Genomic DNA, 12,001 nt, shown 5'->3' with positions numbered 1-12,001 from the left:
GTAGTCTGTAGTGGGTACACATACTAGTACAGTAGTCTCTAGTGGGTACACATACAAGTACAGTAGTCTGTAGTGGGTACACATACTAGTACAGTAGTCTCTAGTGGGTACACATATAAGTACAGTAGTCTCTAGTGGGTACACATACTAGTACAGTAGTCTGTAGTGGGTACACATACTAGTACAGTAGTCTCTAGTGGGTACACATATAAGTACAGTAGTCTGTAGTGGGTACACATACTAGTACAGTAGTCTGTAGTGGGTACACATACTAGTACTGTAGTCTCTAGTGGGTACACATATAAGTACAGTAGTCTCTAGTGGGTACACATACTAGTACAGTAGTCTGTAGTGGGTACACATACTAGTACAGTAGTCTCTAGTGGGTACACATACAAGTACAGTAGTCTCTAGTGGGTACACATATAAGTACTGTAGTCTCTAGTGGGTACACATACTAGTACAGTAGTCTCTAGTGGGTACACATATAAGTACAGTAGTCTCTAGTGGGTACACATATAAGTACAGTAGTCTCTAGTGGGTACACATACAAGTACAGTAGTCTGTAGTGGGTACACATACTAGTACAGTAGTCTCTAGTGGGTACACATATAAGTACAGTAGTCTCTAGTGGGTACACATACTAGTACAGTAGTCTGTAGTGGGTACACATACTAGTACAGTAGTCTCTAGTGGGTACACATACTAGTACTGTAGTCTCTAGTGGGTACACATATAAGTACAGTAGTCTGTAGTGGGTACACATACTAGTACAGTAGTCTGTAGTGGGTACACATACTAGTACTGTAGTCTCTAGTGGGTACACATATAAGTACAGTAGTCTCTAGTGGGTACACATACTAGTACAGTAGTCTCTAGTGGGTACACATACTAGTACAGTAGTCTCTAGTGGGTACACATACAAGTACAGTAGTCTCTAGTGGGTACACATACAAGTACTGTAGTCTCTAGTGGGTACACATACTAGTACAGTAGTCTCTAGTGGGTACACATATAAGTACAGTAGTCTCTAGTGGGTACACATATAAGTACAGTAGTCTCTAGTGGGTACACATATAAGTACAGTAGTCTCTAGTGGGTACACATACTAGTACAGTAGTCTGTAGTGGGTACACATACTAGTACAGTAGTCTCTAGTGGGTACACATATAAGTACAGTAGTCTCTAGTGGGTACACATACTAGTACAGTAGTCTGTAGTGGGTACACATACAAGTACAGTAGTCTCTAGTGGGTACACATACTAGTACAGTAGTCTCTAGTGGGTACACATACTAGTACAGTAGTCTCTAGTGGGTACACATACAAGTACAGTAGTCTGTAGTGGGTATGCATACTAGTACAGTAGTCTCTAGTGGGTACACATATAAGTACAGTAGTCTCTAGTGGGTACACATACAAGTACAGTAGTCTCTAGTGGGTACACATATAAGTACAATAGTCTCTAGTGGGTACACATACTAGTACAGTAGTCTCTAGTGGGTACACATATAAGTACAGTAGTCTCTAGTGGGTACACATACTAGTACAGTAGTCTGTAGTGGGTACACATACTAGTACAGTAGTCTCTAGTGGGTACACATACAAGTACAGTAGTCTCTAGTGGGTACACATATAAGTACTGTAGTCTCTAGTGGGTACACATACTAGTACAGTAGTCTCTAGTGGGTACACATATAAGTACAGTAGTCTCTAGTGGGTACACATATAAGTACAGTAGTCTCTAGTGGGTACACATACAAGTACAGTAGTCTGTAGTGGGTACACATACTAGTACAGTAGTCTGTAGTGGGTACACATACTAGTACAGTAGTCTCTAGTGGGTACACATATAAGTACAGTAGTCTCTAGTGGGTACACATACTAGTACAGTAGTCTGTAGTGGGTACACATACTAGTACAGTAGTCTCTAGTGGGTACACATACTAGTACTGTAGTCTCTAGTGGGTACACATATAAGTACAGTAGTCTGTAGTGGGTACACATACTAGTACAGTAGTCTGTAGTGGGTACACATACTAGTACTGTAGTCTCTAGTGGGTACACATATAAGTACAGTAGTCTCTAGTGGGTACACATACTAGTACAGTAGTCTCTAGTGGGTACACATACTAGTACAGTAGTCTCTAGTGGGTACACATACTAGTACAGTAGTCTCTAGTGGGTACACATACTAGTACAGTAGTCTCTAGTGGGTACACATACTAGTACAGTAGTCTGTAGTGGGTACACATACTAGTACTGTAGTCTCTAGTGGGTACACATATAAGTACAGTAGTCTCTAGTGGGTACACATACTAGTACAGTAGTCTCTAGTGGGTACACATACTAGTACAGTAGTCTCTAGTGGGTACACATACTAGTACAGTAGTCTCTAGTGGGTACACATACAAGTACAGTAGTCTCTAGTGGGTACACATACAAGTACTGTAGTCTCTAGTGGGTACACATACTAGTACAGTAGTCTCTAGTGGGTACACATATAAGTACAGTAGTCTCTAGTGGGTACACATATAAGTACAGTAGTCTCTAGTGGGTACACATACTAGTACAGTAGTCTGTAGTGGGTACACATACTAGTACAGTAGTCTCTAGTGGGTACACATATAAGTACAGTAGTCTCTAGTGGGTACACATACTAGTACAGTAGTCTGTAGTGGGTACACATACTAGTACAGTAGTCTCTAGTGGGTACACATACTAGTACAGTAGTCTCTAGTGGGTACACATACAAGTACTGTAGTCTCTAGTGGGTACACATACAAGTACAGTAGTCTCTAGTGGGTACACATACTAGTACAGTAGTCTGTAGTGGGTACACATACTAGTACAGTAGTCTCTAGTGGGTACACATATAAGTACAGTAGTCTGTAGTGGGTACACATACTAGTACAGTAGTCTCTAGTGGGTACACATACAAGTACTGTAGTCTCTAGTGGGTACACATACTAGTACAGTAGTCTCTAGTGGGTACACATACTAGTACAGTAGTCTCTAGTGGGTACACATACTAGTACAGTAGTCTCTAGTGGGTACACATACAAGTACAGTAGTCTCTAGTGGGTACACATACAAGTACTGTAGTCTCTAGTGGGTACACATACTAGTACAGTAGTCTCTAGTGGGTACACATATAAGTACAGTAGTCTCTAGTGGGTACACATATAAGTACAGTAGTCTCTAGTGGGTACACATACTAGTACAGTAGTCTGTAGTGGGTACACATACTAGTACAGTAGTCTCTAGTGGGTACACATATAAGTACAGTAGTCTCTAGTGGGTACACATACTAGTACAGTAGTCTGTAGTGGGTACACATACAAGTACAGTAGTCTCTAGTGGGTACACATACTAGTACAGTAGTCTGTAGTGGGTACACATACTAGTACAGTAGTCTCTAGTGGGTACACATATAAGTACAGTAGTCTCTAGTGGGTACACATACTAGTACAGTAGTCTGTAGTGGGTACACATACAAGTACAGTAGTCTGTAGTGGGTACACATATAAGTACAGTAGTCTCTAGTGGGTACACATACTAGTACAGTAGTCTCTAGTGGGTACACATACAAGTACAGTAGTCTGTAGTGGGTATGCATACTAGTACAGTAGTCTCTAGTGGGTACACATATAAGTACAGTAGTCTCTAGTGGGTACACATACAAGTACAGTAGTCTCTAGTGGGTACACATATAAGTACAATAGTCTCTAGTGGGTACACATACTAGTACAGTAGTCTCTAGTGGGTACACATACAAGTACAGTAGTCTCTAGTGGGTACACATACAAGTACAGTAGTCTGTAGTGGGTACACATACAAGTACAGTAGTCTCTAGTGGGTACACATACAAGTACAGTAGTCTCTAGTGGGTACACATACTAGTACTGTAGTCTCTAGTGGGTACACATACTAGTACTGTAGTCTCTAGTGGGTACACATACAAGTACAGTAGTCTCTAGTGGGTACACATACTAGTACAGTAGTCTGTAGTGGGTACACATACTAGTACAGTAGTCTGTAGTGGGTACACATACAAGTACAGTAGTCTGTAGTGGGTACACATACTAGTACAGTAGTCTCTAGTGGGTACACATACTAGTACTGTAGTCTCTAGTGGGTACACATACTAGTACTGTAGTCTGTAGTGGGTACACATACAACTACAGTAGTCTCTAGTGGGTACACATACTAGTACAGTAGTCTCTAGTGGGTACACATACTAGTACTGTAGTCTGTAGTGGGTACACATACAACTACAGTAGTCTCTAGTGGGTACACATACAAGTACAGTAGTCTCTAGTGGGTACACATACAAGTACAGTAGTCTCTAGTGGGTACACATACAAGTACAGTAGTCTCTAGTGGGTACACATACTAGTACAGTAGTCTCTAGTGGGTACACATACTAGTACAGTAGTCTCTAGTGGGTACACATACAAGTACAGTAGTCTCTAGTGGGTAGAGGTCACAGACAACTTAGTCAAAGTCAGTCTGCACCATAAATATCCACAGACGTAATTAAAGAGATCACATTTCACTGCTGTGTAATCCTAGCAACACTAGACTTCACCTTCTTACTAGACTTCACCTTCTTACTAGACTTCACCTTCTTACTAGACTTCACCTTCTTCTCACTAGACTTCACCTTCTTACTAGACTTCACCTTCTTACTAGACTTCACCTTCTTCTCACTAGACTTCACCTTCTTACTAGACTTCACCTTCTTACTAGACTTCACCTTCTTCTCACTAGACTTCACCTTCTTACTAGACTTCACCTTCTTACTAGACTTCACCTTCTTCTCACTAGACTTCACCTTCTTACTAGACTTCACCTTCTTACTAGACTTCACCTTCTTCTCACTAGACTTCACCTTCTTACTAGACTTCACCTTCTTACTAGACTTCACCTTCTTCTCACTAGACTTCACCAACCTCACCTTCTTCTGACTAGACTTCACCTTCTTCTCACTAGACTTCACCAACCTCACCTTCTTCTCAGTGTGATCCTAACATGTTGTCTTCTCCCCAGGACAAAAGGAGGGTGCAGGAAGACATTGCCAGGAAAAGAGGACAGATCGAGGAAGAAAAACTCAAACTGCAGTACATCAAGGTCATTTGTCATCAGCTCAATAGTGCAATGTCAAGGTCAACACTCAGAGTTGGAATGTAGTCAGAGATCTTATCAGTGTTAGTTACTGGATGTCATCACCACTCTCAACCAGTGCTAGTTACTGGATGTCATTGTCCTGTTGGAACACCCAACAAGACCCAACCTCCGTGCTGGTGATTTTAGCTTGTCCTGAACAATTTGGAGCTAATCCTCCTTTTTCATTGTCCCATTTAAAGCAGCAGTTCCATTGGCAGCATAATACTACCACCACCATGCTTGACGGTAGGCATGGTGTTCCTGGGATTAAAGGCCTCAACTCATATTGCTGGCTATTGTGGCCAAACAGCTCCACATGGACAGAGATAAGACCTTCTGGAGGAAAGTTCTGTGGTCAGATGAAACAAAAATGGAGCTGTTTGGCCACAATACCCAGCAATATGTTTGGAGGAGAAAAGGTGAGGCCAGGAACACCATCCCTACCGTCAAGCATGGTGGTGGTAGTATTATGCTGCCAATGGAACTGCTGCTTTAAATGGGACAATGAAAAAGGAGGATTAGCTCCAAATTGTTCAGGAATAATGGCGTTTTTTGGAAAAGTGGAGCCACCTACTCAGTGACCTAGTGGTTAGAGCAGGGGTCAGCAACCTTTTTGAAAGCAAGAGCTACTTCTTGGGTAGTGATTAATGCGAAGGGCTACCAGTTTGATACACACTTAAATAAATTGCCAGAAATAGCCAATTTGCTCAATTTACCTTTAACTCTATGTTATTATTAATAATTAATGATATTTACACTTAATTGAACGGTTTAAAAGAGGAGAAAACATAAAAAAATGACAATTACATTTTTAAACATAGTTTATCTTCAATTTGGACTCTTTAAAATTCAAAATTCAACCGAAAAAAAGAAGAGAAAAACTAGCTAATTCGAATCTTTTTGAAAAAAATTAAAAAAATGAATTTATGGAACATAATTAGTCATTTTTCCTGATTAAGATTACTTTTAAAATTTTGATGACATATTTTGAATAGGTTGAAATCCAATCTACACTTTGTTAGAATATATAACAAATTGGACCAAGCTATATTTCTAACAAAGACAAATCATTATTTCTTCTAGATTTTCCAGAACAAAAATTTTAAAAGAAATTCAAAAGACTTTGAAATAAGATTCAAATTTGATTCTACAGATTTTCTAGAATATTTTTTTTGAATTTTAATCATAATAAGTTTGAAGAAATATTTCACAAATATTCTTCGTCGAAAAAACAGAAGCTAAAATGAAGAATTAAATTAAAATGTATTTATTATTCTTTACGACAAAAAAAATAAATTTACTTGAACATTGATTTAAATTGTCAGGAAAGAAGAGGAAGGAATTTAAAAGGTAAAAAGGTATATGTGTTTAAAAATCCTAAAATCATTTTTAAGGTTGTATTTTTTCTCTAAAATTGTCTTTCTGAAAGTTATAAGAAGCAAAGTAAAAAAATAATGAATTTATTTAAACAAGTGAAGACCAAGTCTTTAAAATATTTTCTTGGATTTTCAAATTCTATTTGAGTTTTGTCTCTCTTAGAATTAAAAATGTCGGGCAAAGCGAGACCAGCTTGCTAGTAAATAAATAACATTTAAAAAAATCGAGGCAGCTCACTGGTAAGTGCTGCTATTTGAGCTATTTTTAGAACAGGCCAGCGGGCTACTCATCTGGTCCTTACGGGCACCGCATTGGTGACCCCTGGGTTAGAGTGTCCGCCCTGAGACCCCGGCCCAGTCATACCAAAGACTATAAAAATGGGAGCCATTACCTCCCTGCTTGGCACTCAGCATTAAAAGTTGGAATTGGGGGTTAAATCACCAAAAATGATTCCCGGGCGCGGCCTATGCTGCTCACTGCTCCCCTCACCTCCCAGTGGGTGATCAAGGGTGATGGGTCAAATGCAGAGAATAATTTCACCACACCTAGTGTGTGTGTGACAATCATTGGCACTTTAACTTAACTTTGCTTTACTTATGTTGGGTTTTTGGAGTTCACTTCTTTGTTGGCATTAAACATAACAGCCTCACCCGAGTGGCAGTTTGGCTCTCAGTTCTGCTGGAGTGATGGCCAAAGTGCAAATAGCGTAATATGGCAGCGTTGGATTTGGGATTGGACACCATCCCTACCTACTGACTAGTTTGCATTCTAGTCCTGAAATAGTGACTTGTAGTTCCAGTAGACATGTTTGTTTACCTTCTACTAATTGCTGATTGATTGATTGATTGATTGAGACTTGTATTAGTAGGTTGCACAGTGAAGTACATATTCTGTACAATTGACCACTAAATGGTAACACCCGAATAAGTTTTTCAACTTGTTTAAGTCGGGGTCCACTTAAATGGATTCATGATACAGATATATACTATCATATATACTATCATCATAATACAGTCATCACACAAGATAATCACATTGAATTATTTACATTATTTACAATCAGGGGTGTGGAGGGGGGGGGGGGGGTATGGACAGCAAGTAGTGGACATAGAGAGAGAGAGAGAGAGATCAGAAGGCATAAGAAAAAGTATCTGCATTTGATTGTTTACATTTGATTATTAGCAATCCGGGGAGGGTGTTAGTTTAGGGTTAGAACTGCCTGGAGGTGAACTTTTATTGCGGTTTTGAAGGAGGATAGAGATGCCCTTTCTTTTATACCTGTTGGGAGTGCATTCCACATTGATGTGGCATAGAAAGAGAATGAGTTAAGACCTTTGTTAGTTGGGAATCTGGGTTTAACGTGGTTAGTGGAGCTCCCCCTGGTGTTGTGGTTATGGCGGTCATTTACGTTAAGGAAGTAGTTTGACATGTACTTCGGTATCAGGGAGGTGTTTTATAGACCAGGCTCAGTGCAAGTTGTTTTACTCTGTCCTCCACCTTGAGCCAGCCCACTTTAGAGAAGTGGGTAGGAGTGAGGTGGGATCTGGGGTGGAGGTCTAGAAGTAACCTGACTAGCTTGTTCTGGGATGTTTGGAGTTTAGATTTGAGGGTTTTGGAGGTGCTAGGGTACCAGGAGGTGCATGCGTAATGGAAAAAGGGTTGAACGAGAGTTCCCGCCAGAATCCTCAAGGTGCTTTTGTTGACCAGAGAGGAGATTCTGTAGAGAAATCTCGTTCGTTGGTTGACCTTTTTGATTACCTTGGTTGCCATTTTATCACAGGAAAGGTTAGCCTCTAGAATGGAACCTAGGTAGGTGATCTCATCTTTCCTGGTGATAACAATGTCACCCACTTTTATGGTGAAGTCACTGACTTTTTTGAGATTGATGTGGGACCCAAACAGGATGGATTCTGTTTTACCCAAGTGTATGGATAGCTTGTTGTCAGCGAGCCAGGTGCAAGTTCTACACAGCTCAAATAGTTGTGGTAATATTTATAATGAAAACATGTTTGTTTACCTTATACTCAGTGCTGATTAAAATAGTTGTGATGACATTTATAATGAAAATCAAACCTTTTTTTTTAGATGTACAAACCTTGTTTCCATATGACATCACACATGCTGCCTTCTACACTTTCACCCTAGAACATGTCTTGACCACTAATACACCCCCATACCATCACACATGCTGCCTTCTACACTTTCACCCTAGAACATGTCTTGACCACTAATACACCCCCATACCATCACACATGCTGCCTTCTACACTTTCACCCTAGAACATGTCTTGACCACTAATACACCCCCATACCATCACACATGCTGCCTTCTACACTTTCACCCTAGAACATGTCTTGACCACTAATACACCCCCATACCATCACACCTTTTACACTTTCACCCTAGAACATGTCTTGACCACTAATACACCCCCATACCATCACACATGCTGCCTTTTACACTTTCACCCTAGAACATGTCTTGACCACTAATACACCCCCATACCATCACACATGCTGCCTTCTACACTTTCACCCTAGAACATGTCTTGACCACTAATACACCCCCATACCATCACACATGCTGCCTTTTACACTTTCACCCTAGAACATGTCTTGACCACTAATACACCCCCATACCATCACACCTTTTACACTTTCACCCTAGAACATGTCTTGACCACTAATACACCCCCATACCATCACACATGCTGCCTTTTACACTTTCACCCTAGAACATGTCTTGACCACTAATACACCCCCATACCATCACACATGCTGCCTTTTACACTTTCACCCTAGAACATGTCTTGACCACTAATACACCCCCATACCATCACACATGCTGCCTTTTACACTTTCACCCTAGAACATGTCTTGACCACTAATACACCCCCATACCATCACACCTTTTACACTTTCACCCTAGAACATGTCTTGACCACTAATACACCCCCATACCATCACACCTTTTACACTTTCACCCTAGAACATGTCTTGACCACTAATACACCCCCATACCATCACACATGCTGCCTTCTACACTTTCACCCTAGAACATGTCTTGACCACTAATACACCCCCATACCATCACACATGCTGCCTTCTACACTTTCACCCTAGAACATGTCTTGACCACTAATACACCCCCATACCATCACACATGCTGCCTTCTACACTTTCACCCTAGAACATGTCTTGACCACTAATACACCCCCATACCATCACACCTTTTACACTTTCACCCTAGAACATGTCTTGACCACTAATACACCCCCATACCATCACACATGCTGCCTTTTACACTTTCACCCTAGAACATGTCTTGACCACTAATACACCCCCATACCATCACACATGCTGCCTTCTACACTTTCACCCTAGAACATGTCTTGACCACTAATACACCCCCATACCATCACACATGCTGCCTTTTACACTTTCACCCTAGAACATGTCTTGACCACTAATACACCCCCATACCATCACACCTTTTACACTTTCACCCTAGAACATGTCTTGACCACTAATACACCCCCATACCATCACACATGCTGCCTTTTACACTTTCACCCTAGAACATGTCTTGACCACTAATACACCCCCATACCATCACACATGCTGCCTTTTACACTTTCACCCTAGAACATGTCTTGACCACTAATACACCCCCATACCATCACACATGCTGCCTTTTACACTTTCACCCTAGAACATGTCTTGACCACTAATACACCCCCATACCATCACACCTTTTACACTTTCACCCTAGAACATGTCTTGACCACTAATACACCCCCATACCATCACACCTTTTACACTTTCACCCTAGAACATGTCTTGACCACTAATACACCCCCATACCATCACACATGCTGCCTTCTACACTTTCACCCTAGAACATGTCTTGGCCACTAATACACCCCCATACCATCACACATGCTGCCTTTTACACTTTCACCCTAGAACATGTCTTGACCACTAATACACCCCCATACCATCACACATGCTGCCTTTTACACTTTCACCCTAGAACATGTCTTGACCACTAATACACCCCCATACCATCACACATGCTGCCTTTTACACTTTCACCCTAGAACATGTCTTGACCACTAATACACCCCCATACCATCACACCTTTTACACTTTCACCCTAGAACATGTCTTGACCACTAATACACCCCCATACCATCACACCTTTTACACTTTCACCCTAGAACATGTCTTGACCACTAATACACCCCCATACCATCACACATGCTGCCTTCTACACTTTCACCCTAGAACATGTCTTGACCACTAATACACCCCCATACCATCACACATGCTGCCTTTTACACTTTCACCCTAGAACATGTCTTGACCACTAATACACCCCCATACCATCACACATGCTGCCTTCTACACTTTCACCCTAGAACATGTCTTGACCACTAATACACCCCCATACCATCACACATGCTGCCTTTTACACTTTCACCCTAGAACATGTCTTGACCACTAATACACCCCCATACCATCACACATGCTGCCTTTTACACTTTCACCCTAGAACATGTCTTGACCACTAATACACCCCCATACCATCACACATGCTGCCTTTTACACTTTCACCCTAGAACATGTCTTGACCACTAATACACCCCCATACCATCACACATGCTGCCTTTTACACTTTCACCCTAGAACATGTCTTGACCACTAATACACCCCCATACCATCACACATGCTGCCTTTTACACTTTCACCCTAGAACATGTCTTGACCACTAATACACCCCCATACCATCACACATGCTGCCTTCTACACTTTCACCCTAGAACATGTCTTGACCACTAATACACCCCCATACCATCACACCTTTTACACTTTCACCCTAGAACATGTCTTGACCACTAATACACCCCCATACCATCACACATGCTGCCTTTTACACTTTCACCCTAGAACATGTCTTGACCACTAATACACCCCCATACCATCACACATGCTGCCTTTTACACTTTCACCCTAGAACATGTCTTGACCACTAATACACCCCCATACCATCACACATGCTGCCTTCTACACTTTCACCCTAGAACATGTCTTGACCACTAATACACCCCCATACCATCACACCTTTTACACTTTCACCCTAGAACATGTCTTGACCACTAATACACCCCCATACCATCACACATGCTGCCTTTTACACTTTCACCCTAGAACATGTCTTGACCACTAATACACCCCCATACCATCACACATGCTGCCTTCTACACTTTCACCCTAGAACATGTCTTGGCCACTAATACACCCCCATACCATCACACATGCTGCCTTTTACACTTTCACCCTAGAACATGTCTTGACCACTAATACACCCCCATACCATCACACATGCTGCCTTTTACACTTTCACCCTAGAACATGTCTTGACCACTAATACACCCCCATACCATCACACATGCT

At 41.4% G+C, this 12,001-nt stretch overlaps 1 protein-coding gene across 2 annotated transcripts in view; it reads left to right on the top strand.

Annotated features, from left to right (window-relative positions):
* palmdb (palmdelphin b) overlaps positions 1–12,001 on the top strand; it is a 60,485-nt gene that overhangs the window by 11,610 nt on the left and 36,874 nt on the right. For both annotated transcript variants that reach the window (XM_062021832.1, XM_062021835.1), the window contains exon 3: positions 5,052–5,132. In XM_062021832.1, coding sequence (XP_061877816.1) covers positions 5,052–5,132 — 81 coding nt within the window. The remainder of the gene's footprint in view (positions 1–5,051; positions 5,133–12,001) is intronic.

Source organism: Entelurus aequoreus, linkage group LG15, assembly GCF_033978785.1.
Source record: "Entelurus aequoreus isolate RoL-2023_Sb linkage group LG15, RoL_Eaeq_v1.1, whole genome shotgun sequence".
Classification (NCBI taxonomy): Eukaryota; Metazoa; Chordata; class Actinopteri; order Syngnathiformes; family Syngnathidae; genus Entelurus; species Entelurus aequoreus.
The sequence above is the reverse complement of the archived record's forward strand: the minus strand, read 5'-3'. Positions and strand labels throughout refer to the sequence as shown.